The sequence below is a fragment of the Sminthopsis crassicaudata genome, chromosome 2, assembly GCF_048593235.1.
Source record: "Sminthopsis crassicaudata isolate SCR6 chromosome 2, ASM4859323v1, whole genome shotgun sequence".
NCBI lineage: Eukaryota > Metazoa > Chordata > Mammalia > Dasyuromorphia > Dasyuridae > Sminthopsis > Sminthopsis crassicaudata.
The window spans coordinates 90858043-90877512 of NC_133618.1; the positions used below are offsets into that span (position 1 = coordinate 90858043).

At 37.0% G+C, this 19470-nt stretch overlaps 1 protein-coding gene across 1 annotated transcript in view; it reads left to right on the forward strand.

Moving 5' to 3' along the window:
* Positions 1 to 133: 133 nt before the first annotated feature.
* Positions 134 to 19470, forward strand: part of MSH6 (mutS homolog 6) — a 29804-nt gene continuing 10467 nt past the window's right edge. Inside the window, exons 1-2 of the mRNA XM_074286779.1 lie at positions 134 to 664; positions 17435 to 17634. Coding sequence (XP_074142880.1) covers positions 288 to 664; positions 17435 to 17634 — 577 coding nt within the window. The 5' untranslated portion in view covers positions 134 to 287. The remainder of the gene's footprint in view (positions 665 to 17434; positions 17635 to 19470) is intronic.

Here is a 19470-nt window from a genome sequence, read left to right on the forward strand (position 1 = left end):
GCTTTTCCATCTCTTTGGCGAGGCGGAGCGAGCCTGGGCTCTAATCCGCTCTCTCTGATTGGTTGGACTATGGGTTTCCCACCCCCCCCCGCCCCGGAGGAATCCGACTCCGCCTCCCTCTCTTCCCGCCCTTCCCCTCCCCCACCGCGCCCTCCCCGTTCCCACCCCCTCCTCACGTTTCCCGCCAGCCAGAGCGCGGTCGGCGGTTGGCCGCGGTGGGTCACTCGTCTGGCCCGACCGACCTAGAGAGAGAGTGGGGTGGACGGGGTTCTGTCCCCGCCGCTGCCATGTCGCGACAGAGCACCCTCTTCAGCTTCTTCCCTAAGAGCCCCGCGCTGTGCAGCAACAACAAGGCCGCCGCCATTGCTGCGGATGGAAGCGGCGCTGGGCTGGAGCAGGGGCTTCAGGCATTGAGGGGGCTGGGCGGGCTGGAGCCTCCGCGGCCTCCTCAGCTCACGGAGATGCGGCCCGGAAGCGAAGAAGCCCGCCCGAGTCCTGACCCTGCTGCTGGCTCGGGCCCCGGCCCTCACGTCCCCAGCCCCCGCTCCAGCTCCGGGGTCGCCCCGCTGCCCCGAGAGATAAAGCTGAATGGAGGGCCGCGCCGGCGACCGACTGGAGTGCCGACCCAGGCCCCAGCCCCAGCCCCGGCTGCTCCTCCAACCAGGTATCCCGGGAAAGGGCCGAGAGCCCCCTATGGGGGATGCAGGGTGGGGGTGGGGAGCTGCGGTAGCCGAAGGGGAAGATTTTCTCCCCCCCCGGAGAAATTGAATAAAGGGGGTGTGGCACTGGGGGAGGGGAGGTGGTTTTTGGAGGGGGAGGATGCATATGTAAAAACAAGAGGGGCGGTGCGAGCTGGTAAGCCTGGCACGGTGGGGGTGGGGAGCTAGCGAGCTCGCCGGGGAGGTGGGGAAGGTGGGATAGCACCTTCCGAGTCCTGGAGCTAGCTGGGAGAAAGGAGAACTTAATGACTTTGACTTTGAGTTTGCAAGCAAGAGGCCAGAACGGTTTAGATGTCGATGGAATGGGCTGATACGGTAGGGTGCCTTATAATGGGGAAAAGTTTTGGACCAGACCAAACAGTGCCTTGCCAACTCCTTGGAAAGAGGAGGACCAAGAGACTCAGATCAGACTGCAAGCAGAAGGTAGTTAAATCTTGGCCCAGAAAAAACTTTTAGGGAGTATTTTGAACCAAGGGAGAGCTTTTAATGTGGTGTCACAGCCAGCAAACAAGGTGTATGGGGAAATGTTCTCTTCCTTGCTACTTTCCTTCTCCCTACTTGGAATTCTTGGTTAAATTGATGAGTCCCAGGATATCTTGGAGATGTTTCTATTATTCCATTTTTAAATAAGGCTAGCAACTGCCAATAAGCGGGGTCTGAGGCACCTTAGCATAAGGACCTCGTGGATAGGTTATAGAACTTTTTTTTATAGTCAGTAAAAAGACAAATTTCCTGATGGATGGGTGAAGAAGTTCCTAACCAGAACTTGTATCATTTTGCCACAATGTGAACTGAGGCATTCTTCTGGGGGCATTTTGAATAAGGGCAAGAATAGAGAAATCATGATTGGAAATAGGTTAGAGACAAGGAACCTTTTTTAGGAATGGGAAAATGGAAAAGTGAACAATTTTTGTGGCATCAAAAAAGCTTATTGATTAATTAGGCTGTTGACAACATCATTATCTTAGTTTAGCATCACATGAAAAGTTTGTAACTTTCCTTGAGTCCGAATGAGTAATTAATACATTAAAAGGGGAACTTTGATTCCTATTGAAATGTGGGAAGTTATTAAACTCTTAAGAAATTATTAATATAAGCTGTTGTTTGATGAGTCATAGCAGGCCTTGGCTAAAAATCAAATCTATATACAATTCCTAGTTGATTGAACATAACTCTCAAATCACACTTCACAGAGAAGAGAAAGGTATATACCTCTATGAAGTAAGGAGCAGTTAGGAAAGCAGGGAATGAAAACCTTGACTTTGTATTTTGTCTCTATTTCTTACATTTGAGGATTTTATTCTTTATTAAACAAAGTGGTGTTCTAGTCCCTTCCAGCAGATCCTTTGTTCTTTTAATGTTAGTGATGGCGTGAAGGCTCCCAGTCATTGGATTAGCAGTCATATACTTTTGTGGGAGAAGCCAGTTTTGAAATTGTGCTTTGTCAATTTTGCTTCTGAGCCATAATCTACTGTTCTAGATACTAGAACATCACCTTTTAAAAGGTGAAACAAATTTTGATAGAAGAAACATTGATTAAAAGATTTAAGAAAAAAAGAAATGACTCTGTACCCTTCCTTTATATAAACAGATACTTTGCAGCTTTGATACAGTTGTGAAGCATCTTCTAGGAAGAGTGGATTTTCCAATGACCTCAAAACCCTCTCTTTCTCACTAATAGCCAACATTCACTGTGAATAAGTTCCATTTCCATGGGAGAATGGTAGCCTATTCTCAGTCTTCATTTCTGTTCCCAGTTCTGATATTGAATTGTTAGGGTATATTCATTACTTTCCTTCACATAGTCTTTGTTGGATTGATCCTCCCACTCTCCCTACCTACCTGGCTTGCACATGTCACTTGTGCTTGAAATCTATTCCTTTTCTGTCTCTTAGAATCCTTAGTTCACCTCCAGGCTTATTAGCTCAAGCTCTGCCCCCTATAGGAAGCTTTTTTGACTCTATCCTAACTTTTCCTTCATTTCAGATTATTTTTATCATCCAGTAAATCATAATAATGATAACGGATGATGATAATAAAGGATGTTTTCTGTCAAAGAAGCAGTTAAATAATTTTTTTTAGTCAAAGTATTCTTTAGCCTTAGAGTTTTAGAGAAAGCACCAACTGATAACTTTGCTTAATGGATACCACATAACATTCTTAGAGCTAAGAAAAGACTGTTCATCTTGTGATCATTTCTCATGGATTCAGGAAACCAAATGAGGGGATTACAGAATTGAGTCCAGGTAGAACATGTTCCAGAACAAAAAATATATTATAGGTTGAACAGGTAATTTTTGTTATGTTTAGAGAGTGTGAAGCTTCTCATGATCATTCATGATATATGGGACTAAGGCTAGTCCCATATCAGTAATGCTCAGCTATAGAAGTACTGCAGAAAAGGCATAAAGTCTTGTTTTAGTACTCTTCACCAAAACCCTTTGTTTTCTTTGCCTTATAACCCATTCTTCATTCCACAGGATAACATTTCTCCTTTTCCCTTGGCATATTGTTGTTATATCTGATTCTTTGTAACCCTTTTTGGGTTTTCTTGAGGTAGTTCATCATTTCTTTCTCCAGTTCATTTTATGATGAGAAGACTGAGACAAAATAGGGTTAAGTGACTTGCCTTGGATAATACAGCTATTACCTTTATGAAACTATATTGGAACTCAGGAAGATGAATCTTTGTTTCTTAGGTCTGGTGCTACATTTACTATGCTACCTTGCTGTCCTATTGTGTCTAGCTTTCCCTTGTATGTATATTCAGACTTTTAAGACCAGTACTCCCAACTGGGGGAAATTGCCTTCAGTCTTGAGAATGGTGGATTGGGGTGGTGGTAATAATAGCTAGAGAAAAACTTTCACACTATATTATTAGAAGTTTTTACTGAAATGTTACTTTCTTCCAGAAGGCTTTCCTGATTTCCCCATTTGTTATTCCTTTCTTCTTTGCCAACTTTATTTATCTTGTCTGTGAACTTTTTATTTTATTTTATTTATTTTTATTTTATTTTATTTTATTTATCTTGTCTGTGAACTTTTTTTTTCTCTTAATCATTGGAAGGCAGGAACTGTCATTTTTGTCTTTGTATCTCAGTGACAAAATACAATGCCTGACACATAGTAGCTGATTAATAAGTGGTTCCCAGTGACTGGTTCTCTGGTGGACTCTAGTTGATTTTGAAACCATTTGAAACCCAAAATTCTCTTAGATAAAAAATGTTCTCTACTTCCGTCTCTGGGCAGATTCATCCAGGGGTTGATATTATTTTGATCTTTATTAAATTTGATGTATGATAAGAATGGTTGGGACCTTGTGTGGTGAGTATACGAAAACTAGAGCTGTGCCTATGTATAAGGGCCACAAGAGATGCCTTGGAGGTAGACACAAGAATTGTTAACTGATTGATTGTGTAGAGTATGAGAGATTGAAAATTCAGGATAATGCCATGGTTTTGGACCCAAAGGAAGTATAGAACTTCAAGTAGGTTTGCAGCAGTAAAGATGGAACTCTGTCTAGAAGTGTTTTTCATATACCTTTGAGCTTCTCCATTGGAAATATCAAATAGGCAGAGGGAAATGTGAAACTCAGGAGAGAGATGAGAAATGGATACATACCATGTGGGAATTAACTACATAGAAATGACATTTAGATCCATTGGAACTGATGAGGTTACCAAATGAGAGAGTTGAGAGAGAAGCGATTTAGTCCCAGGATGGTTAAGGAGTGTAGAGAATGATGAATTTGGAGTGGAGACTTACAAAGAAGCAATCAGGCTGATAAGAGAAACTAGAGAGAACAGATTATGAAACAAAAGAGACTATCTTGGAGAAAAGGATTATCCTACTGCTGCTTGGGGTCCTAGGATGAAATCTGAGAAAAGGTCATTAGCTTTTGAAATTAAGAGATTATTGATAACTTTGAAGAAAGCCATTTCTGTATAATAATGTAGTTGGGAAGGAAGCTAGATTTCAAAGGATTGGAAAAGTAAGGAGAGAGGAAATGGTGGCAGAAAGTAATAGGTAATATTCCCCTCCCCCCCCAAGAGTTTGACCTGTGAAGAGGAAGAGAGTTGGGGCAATAACTTGAGGTGATGAAAAAGTCTAGTGAGTTGTTTTTTTTTTTTTAGCATAGGAGAAACTTGAGCCTATTTGTAGGTAGCAAGGAAGAAACTAGTAGAAAGGGAGAGATTGAATCATAGAAATAGTAATGGAGCTGGAACTAGCTAGAGAAGATAGGATTTTGGATCAGACATTAAAGAAGAGAAAATGGTCACCTCTTTTTTTTTTAATTTTATAATTATACATTTTTTTGACAATATATATGCATGAGTAATTTTTTTATAACATTATCCCTTGTATTCATTTTTCCAAATTTTCCCCTCCTTCCCTTTACTCCGTCCCCTAGATGACAGGCAATCCCATACATTTTACATGTGTTACAGTATAACCTAGATACAATATATGTGTGTAAATCCAATTTTCTTGTTGCACTTTAAATATTGGATTCCGAAGGTATAAGTAACCTGGGTAGATAGACAGTAGTGCAAATATTTTACATTCAATTCCCAGTGTTCCTTCTCTGGGTGTAGTTGTTTCTGTCCATCATTGATCAGCTGGAAGTGAGTTGGATCTTCTTTATGTTGAAGATTTCCACTTCCATCAGAATACATCTTCATACAGTATTGTTGTTGAAGTGTATAGTGATCTTCTGGTTCTGCTCATTTCACTCATCATTAGTTCATGCAAGTCTCTCCAAGCCTTTCTGAATTCATCCTGCTGGTCAAAAAATGGTCACCTCTTAAGGAAATGGGAATTAAGGGGAGAATGGTGAATGATATTAAGGGGTTTTGAGGTATAGAGAAGAGAAGGAGAAGAGACCTAATAGTGAATGGTGTTAGTATTTTTTTCAGTAAAGAGTGAGATAAAAGTCCATAGGTGAGATGTGAGAGATTTGAAAGGAAAGAATATGCTAAGAAGTGCAAGGAGATTGATATCCTTTTTTATGATAAGATTATGATATGATTAGATTAGATTACAAATTTTTAATAGACATAGTTATATAATTTATTTCAGCTCTCTTTATCCACACAGAAGAAGGGGAATTGGGTTTGGCAAAATATAAATCTTTGACAAGGCAAAGAAGCTTAGGAATTTGACATGGCTGGCTATATGGCTATAAGATTGTGATTGGGAAGGGAAGAAAGAGCAGGTGTTGCCTAAGACTATATTTCAGAGATTTAAAAAAATATATATCTTTATTTACAAAACATGCATGGGCAATTTTTTCAATATTGACCTTTGTAAAACTTTCTGTTCCCACAGAAACTTTCTTCCCCACTCCCTCCCCTAGATGGCAGGTAGTCCAATATATGTTAAAATATGTTAAATTATATGTTAAATCCAATATTTGTATACATATTTATACAGTTATCTTGCTGTAGATCTGAAAAATCGAATCTAGAAAGAAAAAAAAAAGCCTGAGAAGGAAGACAAAAATGCAAGCAAACAATAACAGAAAGAGTATAGATGCTGTGTCTGGTCCACACTTTATTCTCACGTCCTCTTTGGGTGTAGATGGCTCTCTTCATCACTGAACAATTGGAACGGGTTTGAATCATCTCATTGTGGAACAGGGCCACATGAATCAGAATCGATCATCATATCTTGTTGCCATGTACAATGATCTCCTGGTTCTGCTCATTTCATTTAGCATCAGTTCATGCAAATCTCTCCAGGCCTCTCTGTATCTCAGAGATTCTTAATATGAGGCCCATAAATAAATTTCAGAGGTCCTTGAACTTGGATCAGAAAAAGAACTATATCTTTATTGTCACTAACTTCTAACTAAAATTAGAATTTCCTGCAATTTTTTTTTTTGTTCATATTTTTTTACTTCCTTGTAAATTATTCTTTTGTTCTCTGCTGTCCATGTTTTTACTTTATTCTCCCCCCCCCCAAATCAGGCTATAGTTAAGAAAGGATTTATGTATAAATATGTAGATATGTATATACACACAACATACAAAGCCCATCCCCTCACCTACACACACATCTTTCCCTATCCCTGCTGATTCCTTGCTTTAATTTTGCTCCTTAACTTATTACTTACCTCTTCCCACACCCCTTGCTTCCTGTCTACCCATCATTCCCCCCCTTATTTCTTTATATTTCTACATTATATTCTATTATATATATTTCTTTCTTCTATAGATTTTTGAGAGTGCTATGTCCTTTCATGGTACATATGTAGTATTGCCTATTTAATTTGAGTAGGTTTTCAGAACTAAGAATCCTCCCCCCTATAATGCCTTTGTTTTAGTCTTCCTCTGCACCTCATTTATATAACATGGTTAGTTACTATTTTTACCTTAATTCTGCCCCAATCTTTCTTTTGAACTACCCTATTGTAAATGTCAATTTTAAACATGTGGTATATATTTCCTATATTAAAAAACCATAAATAGTTTGTCCATATTGAGTTCCTTGAAATTGATATTTACATGTTAAAGTTTCTATTAAGTTCAGGTTTGGTTGATAGAAAGTCCTGAAAAATCTGCAATTTTGTTGAATGTCCTTTTTTTTTGTTCAGTGTTATACATGGTTTTTCTGGACATGATATTTTTGGCACCAGGCCTAGTTCTTTTTTTTTGTCAATAGATATGATTCTAATATCATAAGATTGTGATCTTTTATTATAGTTGTTGCTAAGTCCTGTAGTGCCAGTATATTTGTTTGAAATGTTTTTTTTCTTGTTTCTTGCAAAATTTTCTCTTTGATCTAGGACTTTTGAAAGTTGGCATAAAGTCCTATGTGTTTTCCACAAAGGATCTCATTGAAGTGGTAGATTTTTTCTGTTTCTACTTTCTCCTCATGTTCTATCACTCCAGGACAATTTTCTTGGATTCTTTCTTGAATTACTGTGTCAAGGTTCTTTTTTTGGTCACAATTTTAAGGCAGTTCAAATATTCTTATTTTCTCTTCTTGATCTGTTTTCCTCAAAGTCTCTCATTTGATTTTAAAATTCTTTTTTGAGTTTTTCTATAAACTCTCTAGACTGGGAACCATTCATTACTCTTTGGGGTAGAAGCTTTCTTCTCCCCTCCCCCCCCCAATGTCCTCTGAAAATGAATCCCTGGTCTTCCCTGTTCCCATAGTAAGTTTCTATGGTGGGATTCCTTCTTTGCTGGTTCGATTTTTTTTTTTTTTTTCTCTTAAGTAAGAGTTAGTATAAGCACCTTTAATCATGAGTGTGGGGATGGGGGAAGGATGGTGCCTCAACTTTCGCTTTAGGTGTCCCCTCTGACCTGTAACCTCAAATCAAGAAAACTCTCTTCCAGCAAGGGTCCCTGTCCCACTGGCTCTGCACTCATCAGATGGCTGGTTCCTTCTTTCCCAGAGCTGAGTCTCAAAAGCATAGCCCAGCCTGATGTCCTAATGAGCCGAGGTTCACTCAGTCATCCCAGAATCAGACTTCAACTCCACAAACAGTCCAGGAGGTGAAAGTTTCTGGGGTTCCAGCCACACGCTCGAGCTTCCCTGCAATTTTTAAAAAAAAATTATTCTAAGAAGGGATCCATAGGTTTCACCAGACTATCTGAGGGTAGTGGAGGGGAAACAATAGTTGGAATGGGGTCAGGAGGACCTGCTTAGGTGTAGTGAAGGAGTAGATTATGAAAAGATTTGGGAACTGGGAGGTTAGGTGTTCGAGCAACTATTTATTAATCAACATGTATATTGATATTCTCCTGTAATATAAGGGCAAAAATTAAAGTAGAGGGGTGAATAGCCATCTGCTGAACTTGAAAAAAGAACTCCATTTTAGAGTAGATAAACTGCTATTAGAGTTTGGATTGGGTGGTAAATTTTTTTTTTTTTAATAGTTTTTATTTACCAGATATATGCATGGGTAATTTTACAACATTGACAATTGCCAAACCTTTTGTTCCAATTTTTCCCCTCCTCACCCCCCCCCCCCCAGATGGCAAGTCGACCAATACAAGTTAAATGTGTTAGAGTATAAATTAAATACAATATATGTATACATGTCCAAATAGTTGTTTTGCTGTACAAAAAGAATTGGACTTTGAAACAGTGTACAATTAGCCTGTGAAGGAAATCTAAAATGCAGGCAGACAAAATTAGAGGGATTGGGAATTCTGTAGTGGTTCATAGTCATTTCCCAGAGTTCTTTCACTGGGTGTAGCTGGTTCAGTTCATTACTGCTCTATTGGAACTGTTTGGTTCATTTCATTGTTGAAAATGGTCACAGAATTGATCATCATATATTGTTGTTGTTGAAGTATACAACGATTTCCTGGTCCTGCTCATTTCATTCAGCATCATTTCATGTAAATATCTCCAGGCCTTTCTGAAATCATCCTGTTGGTCATTTCTTATACAACAATAATATTCCATAATATTAATATGCCACAATTTATTCAGCCAATCTCCAATTGATGGGTATCCACTTAGTTTCCAGTTTTTGGCCACCACAAAGAGGGCTGCCACACACATTCTTGCACATACAGGTCCCTTTCCCTCCTTTAAGATCTCTTTGGGATACAAACCCAGCAGCAACGCTGTTGGATCAAAGGGTATGCACAGTTTGATAACTTTGAGTATAGTTCCAAATTGCTCTCCAGAATGGCTGGATGTATTCATAATTCCACCAACAATGTATCAGTGTCCCTGTTTTCCCACATCCCCTCCAACATTCTGCATTATCTTTCCCTGTCATTCTAGCCAGTCTGACAGGTATGTAGTGGTTGATTTAATTTGTGTTTCTCTGACTAATAATGACTTGGAGCATCTTTTCATATGACTAGAAATAGTTTCAACTTCTTCATCTGAGAATTGTCTGTTCATATCCTTTGACCATTTCTCAATTGGAGATTGGCTTTTGGGTGGTAAATTTGGATAGAACCTGAAAAGTAAGGCTTATTGAGAGAGGAGAGAGTTGGGGGAGGAAGGAATGTTTAGATTCTCTCAGATTGTCTAGAAAGTGAGTATGAAAGTACAACTGGTAATAAGAGTGGACAGGAATCAAATGAGATCTGAGAAAATCCGCATCTCTGAATTTCATAAAATGAAAAGAACACCAGAAGGAAAATTTGAGAGACTAGAATTCCAGAAGGCATAATGGAAGAACAAGATTTTGGCTTGAGGTAGTTAAGGATGCGAGGGGAAAAAAGTGGGATTTCATATAGTAATAGAGCAAGTTATTCTAAACCTGTAACGTGCTGTTGTCTCCAGATGCTGTTGATCGTTCTCTGGGGGGAGATCTGCTGTGTCAACTCAAATCTCTCGCACAGATTCTTCTTCCTATAGAGAACCGTTGTCTCCAGACAGTTGCCATTAACTGTCGTCCAGAGAAGTGACTTCTCTTCCTGCAGAGAGCCGCGTCAAGCCTGATGTAGTGCAGATACTTCTCCTCTTTCTGGAGTGCTGTCCTCTTTTATCCTCCCAGAGAATGGGCATGGGATAATGCAAGGGCTTCTGGGAAGAAGTACTCCAACCAATGAGCTTGCTCCTCTTAGAATCTGAGCCAGAGAACTATCAAGTCAACCTGAGTTCTCACCTTGTAATTGTCCAGACAACCTGAATTCTCACCTTGTTACTGTCCAGACAACCTGAGTTCTCACCTAGTAATCCTAACATAAACCCATCCAGGAAAACAAAGCTTATACCTCAGAGAGGAAAATACAAATGGATTTTATTGGAATCTGATAGATGGTTTATAATAAAATTTTTCCTATGCATTAATTGATCTTCCTTACTACTGAGTAGAGAGAGGAATATAGGATTTTACTAATTGCTCTCTAAATTTAAAAATATTTTTAGTTTTAAAAATTTTATTGCTAATTTTAAAGTTGATCTTAATTTCCAAAGTACATTCCTTCAGTATGCCTCCTAAAAAAGAATAAGAGTTTGGCACCAATAATCAGAATCTGTAAACTGAATCTCATATAAATTAATTTTTCCACTTTCATGTAGCTCCTCTTCTCAATAAGGGAGAGGGAGATTTTCTTATCTTTGAGGTTCACATTGATCATATTAATTATGCTGTGTCCACTTTTTTTTTCCCTTGTTTTACAGTGTTATACTTTATGTTTTTCTGGCTCCCTCTCGCTCTGAATTAGTTAATTTAAGCCCTTTCATGCTTCCTTGAAGTTTTCATATTCTTCAAATCTTACTTTATAATAATTCATATTCTATTCCTTCAAATACCATAATTGGTTACCCATTTCCCAGTTGCTTAGGTATCTATTTTGTGGTTACCCATTCTCCAGTTTATAGGCATCTATTTTGTTTCCAGTTATATATTACTACAAAAAAAGTTTAGATAAATATTTTTGTGTATATGGGGCCTTTATATTGGTGACCTCCTTGGATTATATGTCTAGCATTATACTCTCTGGGTCAAAGGGAATTGGTCATTTTTAAGTATAATTTTAAAGTGCTTTCTAGAATATTTAGATCAATCTACAGTTCTTCTAGCAGCATAATAGTATGCTGAAGTCTGAACTTTAAAACAAAGCATATTTAATTTTTACAATGATTTAATTTAATTTCAATTAATTTTACAATATATCTTGACATGTGTTTATCTTTAAACTTGCTCTGGGTACAGATAACTTGTTATAAAATAAAGATTGGGGTAAAACAACAATTCACATTTTTGTAGTATTTTTGAACCCTTTGAAATAAGTAGTATAAGCTGTTTCATCTCATGGCTTCATGTTTAACAGTTTAATTTATAAGAAAGGGAAACAACACAGTAGGGGAAAGTTGTTCTGACCTCATAGGACCCTTAGTGATATTTGATTTTAATAGAGTACATAAAAAGGGGTTCCAGGGACCCCTAAATATGTGTTGGGGAACAGCTTGGAATTTTTAAAACTACGTTGTAATATGTCAAATGAAACGCAACTTGCTCTCTTCTTTTCAGTTCTGGGTGCAGCTTCAATTCCTCTACAAAACCTAGAGACCAACCAGCAAAGCAAAGTAGTTATCAGGAAGAACTATAAATTAACTGTCTTCCGCAACCATTCTGCCAGTTTAGAAAAAGTGCCAGACTTAAAGTTCTGATGGGGAAGTCAAGAAAAAACCAGTGAGTCATTTTTTTCAGCACAAGTTAACATAGAAACACAGATGTTTGTAGCCACTGGTTGCAAAGTCTAGCCAGAGATGTACCTTGCAGGATTCATGGGAAGTTGAAACAGGGCTTGGCTGACATTGTGTGAGGAGAAGGAAGAGGTGCCAAGGGAGGGGAAGAAGGGAAGGATTAGACAGATTGTTTGTCAAGGTATAAGCAAGATGCAGCTTGCTGCTTATGTGTGTTGTTTGGTTTTAAGAGCTGAGCAGAATCACAGCCCACACTGAAATATCCAGTAAAAATGACCAAACCTTCACAGAAGGAAGCCTGCAGTTTTATCATATTGAATCTGTGTAGCCTTCACTCTGGCTCACAGTGGTTTAAGTCCATTCATAGTCTCCCAGAGGGGCAAACTTGGGGTTGTTCTGGCCAGACCTCAATCCAAGATAAGAATTTTGCAGGAGGGAAGGACTTAGACTTGGCTGTGGATTTTTTAGCTTTGCTGTGGATTTTTTAGCTTTGCTGTGTATGTTGACCCTAGCTTGGACTGTGCCTGAGATCCTAAAAACAGGACCCAAGAGGACACAAAACAGAAACAAGTATAGCCCAAATATTGCCTCTAGAGTTCTCAGAGCTTGGCCATAACAAAAATTAGATCAGAAAGTAAGGAAAAATGAGTAAGCAAAAAATAATAATAGTAATCTGACCATCAATAAATTTGCCAGTTCTTTTATGGTGGCAGGGATGCTCAAATCCAAAAAAAGAATATCTCCAAAACATCTAGAAGCAAAGTCCTCTCCCCCTCCCCCCCAAAAAAATAATAATAATATGTCTTGGGCATAAATTCAATGGCTAGTTTTGGAAGAGATGAAGCAAGAGTTTGAAAAAAGTTTAAATGATTTCATAAGTGCAATGAAACTGCTATATGCAGAAACCCTCCCCTGCCAAAAAGAATAGCCTAATCATTAGTATGCACTAGAAGCTCCCATCTCTTTGTAAGAACAAAGTATAACTTAGAAGTATTAGATCAGTCAATAGGAGAAATATTCTTTACCAAGTAAGAGATTAGAGAAGATCCCAGAAAATGAATGGTTTTAAAATTCTAAGTTTTTATGTAAACGCAATTAAAAGTAGGAGAGAAATAGGTAAATGGGTGAAAGACTGCAGCATGTTTCTCTAACAAATATTGTTTTTAATTAAATTATGTGGGCAGCTGCTTGGCATAGTTGATAGACTGCCAGCCCTGGAGTCAGGAGGATCTGAATTCAAATTCAGCCTTTAGACACTCCCAAGCTGTGTGATACTGGGCAAGTCATTTAAAAGCCTAATTATCTCTTCCCCCCCCCCCCCTAAAAAAAAACAACACAAAAAAAACCTTTTGTTTTTTTGTTTTCTCCCTGTCAATACAAGTCTACCATCTTTTCCCAATTGTCCCATCCCTTTAAGAAAGAAAAATATATCTTGTTATTAAAATGTGTAGTCATGCAAAACAGATTACCAACTTGTTGAAAAAAAAAAAAAGTTGCAGTCTTCATTCTTCTTGAAACCACTATCAGGATGTGTGTAGCATGTTTCATGGAATTGTGGCTGGTTATTGTGGTGATTGATGGTGCATTGTTATAAGTCATTGTAGTTATGCTCACTTTCAGTTCATACAAGTCTACCCAGATTAATTTGAAGTCACTCCCTTCTACCCAGTAGCACAATGGTATTCTATTATAGTAACATACCATTTTTAGTTATTCCCTCATTGATTGGGTAGGTGCCATTTATTTAAGAATTGTTAATGAAGTTATTACTATCTATGTTAATAACTAATTATGAATTTGTGATCCAGACTTCTCTATTTTTAAAGTCAATCCCTGAAGGACATTATTGATGGATGAGATTTCATCTAGAGAATTTCTATTTATAGAGTATAAACAAAATCCATTAGGGGGTAAGCCCTTAACCCTGAGTGAAGGAATCCCTGTTCTTGATTCTCTCCATTAGGAGTTTAGGGTGACCCAGCTCATGAAGGAGCAAACAACAGCCAGCGAGAGGTCCCCTTTCCCAGATTGTTGGATGTGAATCTCATGATGAAGTCATGTTCTTAGCAAGAGAAGCTGAAAACTCTTCATTAAATGTCCACCAATAAAGGCTAATTTTCACTTGTCGAGGGAACACCCTTTCAGAAGGTATATAAGGTGATTTAACCGATCTCCCTTGGCATCTTATTACTGAGAGAAAATAATGACCATCAGTTTATCGATTGCCAGCTAGCCCAATTAATAAATTACCTAGAAACTATATTTCCTGGGGTTTTCATTCATTTCAACTACTTTTAATATTTTGGTAGAAAGAAGTCCTTTCACTAGATCAAAAAGATTAAAGTTTAATAACTATTATGAAGCATAGTTCTAATTTCTTTCCAAAATGACCCAGTCTAGTTAATCTCACTGATACTGCTTTACTTACATGTTCCCACAGTCCCTCTAGAATATTCCTTTTTTTGGTCAATTTTGGTGGTTTTGTTGGTATAAGTTGCAATCTGAATTGTTTTAATTTGCTCTTCTCTAATTAGTAATTTAGAACAATTTTTTAAATGTAGCTATTAGATGACTTGTAGTTCTTTTGACAATAACTTGTTCGTATTCTTTGATCATATCAAATCAATTTGGGAAATGGCTTTTGATCTCATAAATCTGAATCAGTTCCCTATATAAAAAATGCTGTACAAATAAAACCAATATAGCCAAGATTAAAAGGAAAGCAGAAAATTGGAATAAGTGTCTTGAATATGTAGAGAGCGTTGGCAAATGTATAAGAATATAACTCATTCCCCAATTGATAAATGATCAGAGAATATGAACAGGCAGTTATTGGAGGAAAAAAACAAAACTATCTATATAGTCATATAAAAAATGCTCCAAATCTTTATTGATTAGAGAATTGCAAAATAAAACTACTTTGAGATAGTATCTCACACTTATCAGATTGGCTAAAATGATAGAAGGGCAAAATGACAGCTGTTGAGGAAGATGTGGAAAAATTGGTGTACTAATAAACTAGTGGAAAGTATATATAATAGGGTTTTACACACACACACACACACACACACACACAATCTTTATGAAAGTAGTGGCATCCTCTGATGTGATGTGGCAAGAGAGATAGTTCAAAAGTGAAAAAAATAGCCCCTAAAAATTTCTGTAAATAAAAATAAAATTAGGGAAAAATTAATGGAAAAAATGATAGCTTTATTGGAGAAACTGACTGCAGAGGTCATTTTACCCACTTCTCTTCTAATTTCCTAAAGGTATCAGGTATATAGTTTTCTTTCATATGTGTTTATAGAAGTGTAGAAAAGACAGTTTTAGATGGAACTTTGGAGTAATTTAATAATAGCCTTTGGTTCCTCTTTGAATATCAGCTCTGATGGGTCAGTGTTTATAATTGTTTTGATCATGAGGAGGAGAATAGTGTAAATCAATAAACAGAAATGTGTTTTCAGGTTGGAGGCTTTCAAACAACAGCTTGAAATAGCCATTACATTCTCCTACCTTCATTGCTTTAGGATAGTGGGTTCTGTGTTCTTTGGGGGTAAAAACAATTTCATATATATGTAACATTATTTTCATATGTTGAAATACATATGAATGCTATCTGTAGTCCAGACGTCTTATCTGTAGTCCAGATGTTCCCTTTTATAGATGAAGAAATTGGTAAGTAGTTTGACTTATATCAATGAGTGGTTCCTTGTGACTTTTGGGATCAAATAGAAAACTCATTGTTTGATATTTGAAGCGCTATAAAAACATCTTCTCCCCCTTACCCATTTTAAAGTCTTACATATTAGTTCTTCCTGTATTCCCCACTTTACATCTGCAGTACAGCTATACTGGCTTTCTTGCTGTTCCTCAAACAAGAAAGTCCATCTCTAGAACCTGGGTATTTATTTTCACTGGTTATTTACTTGTACCTGGAACGTTTTTCCCTCATCTGACTTACTGGCTTCCTTCAAGTCCTAGCTAAAATCTTGTGGAATTATGGGAAACCTTTTTTGATCCCTCTTAACTCTAATGTCTTCCTTTTTGTTCATTATTTCCTATTTAGCCTCTATATAACTTGTTTGTCCATAATTATTTACATAGTTTCCCCCATGTTGCAATGGAAAATTGATCTAGATTGAGGCAATATTTGAGCAAATTGATTTTTTTAGCAAGACTAGCAGTTGTGTGATATCAGTAAAGTACAAGGACACCATTTGTCAATTAAGAAGGCATTCTTATGGTCAGTAGTAAGAGATCAATTAATTTACACAATCTTGAATAACATGCCTTTTCCCTTCTGATTGGATAAGAGCTTTATAAATCTTGTGGTTATTACAAGAATGTTTTGGATATTCTGTTGTTTTTACAAAAATATCTCAATATAAAGAACATTTTGTGGTCAGCACACATTGCCCAAATTCCCAGAATCATAATATCTTAATTCCCCATAAATCATATGAGTTGTTATCAAAGCAGGTCCTAGCTTGGAGGATAAAAACTAAGTCTCTTTGACTAAGTTTATTTTCTAAGGTGATAAATGAGACTGGATATATGAGGTTATGAGTCTACAAAAAATTATTATTCCTAATCTTCGTTCAGGATTATTTTTCTACCTCCTGAATCTGCTTAATCATAATTAAAACCTTTATGTTTTCTACTTTGTGGTAAAATTATTTGGCAGCAGTAAAAGGGGGACAAGGATAGTGTATTATTATTTTAACCTGGTTTTATATACCTAGAAATTATCTAACTCTGAATTGTAGATTGTACTCATCTCAAATCTTCCAGAGAAGCCAGAGAGCTTGTTTAGGTCCATTCAAAATTGGGTCTGTTTTAAGTAATATCCAAAAAGGTTTTGGTTCTCCAGTAGTTTGTGTTTTGACTTTGTCCTTATTTTACTGAATATTTATACTTTCTGATAAATAGTAACAATATTACCAGTATAACCTATCATATATATTCCCCCCCAATAACATTTTTTTTTTAAATTTTATAAAAAATGTGCTTTAATTTTGAAATAGTCAGCACTCATGATTAGTAAGACTTCATCATTTCCACATAACTAGTTTCTGGGTACCAATCATGGCCTTTGAGTTACTTCACAAAATATTTCAGTGTGTTCTCTTTAATTGTTATTATTACTACTACTACTACTACTACTACTACTACTACTATTATTATTATTATTATTATTATTATTATTATTATTATTATTATTACTACTACTATTACTGAGGCAATTGGGATTAAGTGACTTGTCCAGGGTCACACAGCCAGGAAGTGTTAGGTGTCTAAGATCAGATTTGAACTCAGGTCCTCCTGACGTCAGAGTTGGTGCTCTATCCACTTATAAAGCTTAAATTTACTAATAGGGGATACCATTGTGGTATTTGCTATTCAAAAATAAAAAATGTTTTTTCCTTTAGTGGTATTTTCTTATTCATTGACGATTTCATCTTTTTTATTACTGAATTGTTAACTTTGAAGAACTCTTGGAAATCACTTGTACAAAAGCATTAAGGTAAACTGCCTTTAAAAGTAATTGATCCAAATGTTAATTAGTTATCTTCTTTTGATAACAGCTCTTGTGACTTCTCTCCTGGTGATTTGGTTTGGGCTAAGATGGAAGGTTACCCCTGGTGGCCTTGCCTTGTGTATAACCATCCCACTGAAGGAACATTCATCAGAGAAAGGGGGAAAACATTCCGTGTCCATGTACAATTTTTTGATGACAATCCAGTGAGGGGCTGGGTTAACAAAAGGCTTGTAAAGCCCTACACAGGTAAGAGATTCTCTGTTAGTAGGAAATGAGCACATTTTTTCCTTTAAAAAAAGTATACATATTTACATATGTGCAATACATAATAGATTTGTAATAATGTGTACATAATAGATTTGTAATTTCACATGCAGTTAACTTTTTATTATACTGTGTTATAGAAATGCTTGTTTTATTCCGTAAATTAAAAAGAAAACTATTTTAAAAAAATTCATGCTGTGAATGTAGCTTATTTTCAGTTCAACTAAATTGTAGGAATGTCCTTTGTAGTACCACTCACTAAAGATTTAATATGACAGTGAAATTGGGGATTATAGATGCGAAACTGGAAGTAATCTTAAAGATCATATAGTCCTACCCCTCTCATTTTATAAGATAGGAAATTGAGGCCTAGAAAGTTGATGGGTACAGTCACATGGATAGTACCTGCCAGAGCTGCAATTTGAACCCAAGACTTCAGATTTCCAAATCTGGCCCTTTTCCCACTCTGTCATTGATCAGAGCTTTTGTATTAAAGTAGGATTTCTCTGTTTGCTTTTTAATCTTTTGCAGTTGGATTATATTTTGCTGTTTTTCCTAAAGAAAAGAGTTTGTAAATTGCCCAATAGATTAGGCCAATGCTCTAATAAGATTAAGAAGAGGGAAAGGGGGAGAGAGGAGAGAAATGATTTGGTTAAAAAAAGTAAGGCTAAAAAATATTACATTTGTCCTTACTGAGCTTGTTTTTAATTTGGATTAGAGACTGCTTGTGCTTAGTTCAGAAATAAAATTTATTTAAAGAGCCCTTGGCTGGGAACTGTTGCGATAACAGCATTACCAATTGCTAGATGACTTCCAATAACTAGGTACATACTAGATATACACAGAGTAAATGGGAGTTGATTTTAGGTAGACTTTAGCAGCTGGGGACCAGGAAAAGTCTCCCGTATGTGGTACAATTTTGAGTTTGTGAAACTTAAAGGAAACCATAGAAACCAAGAGGCAGAGGTAAGCAGGAGGCAGATAGTGTTATAATAAGTAGCAGCAAAAGTAGGCCTGTAGGAGTAGTTACGTGGCACAGTATTGGCTCTGGAATCAGGAGGACCTGAGTTCACATGAGGCCTCAGACACTTGACACTTGCTAGTTGTGTGACCTGGGCAAGTCATTTAGGCCTGATTACCTTACACATATCCTCTCCCCCTTCCCAACTCCTCCAAAAAAAAAAAAAAAAGTAGACTAGTATAACTAGAATATAGAGTTAGTACAGGAGGAAGTAAAGTGTAAGAAAAGTGGAAAGGTAGGAAGGCACCATGTTCTGAAGGACAAACTTTAAATGTCACATAAAAGCTTTTACATTTGATCTTGGATACATTAGGGAGTCACTGGAATTTATGGAGCTGACATGGGTAGATCTACAGTTTGGGAAAATCACTTTGGCAGTTGAATGGAGATGGATGGATTGGAATAGGGAGTTATTTGAGGCAGATTGAGCAAACAGGACTTAATAATTGTCAGGTGATTGAGACTTGAGTGAGGGTGATAGCTGTGAAAAGATATAAATGAAATGATTTGGCAATGGCAATTTTGGATTGGATATATGGGGGTGATTGAGAGATCCAGGATGACAAGGTTATAAGCTTGATTGATTGGGAACATGGTACCATTTCATAGTACTTGCTTAATTTGTTTTTTATAATTTTAATTTTCTGGATTTATGTAACTAGTAGCACCTTTTAATAGATGCCAGTTTAAAACATCTTTAAATTTATTGTACTGGTAAGTTGGAGTTAAATCATTCACTTTAGGAGTAGCATCTTTATTTACAGTTCCTAACTTAAAAGAAAAGATAGATATTTAAG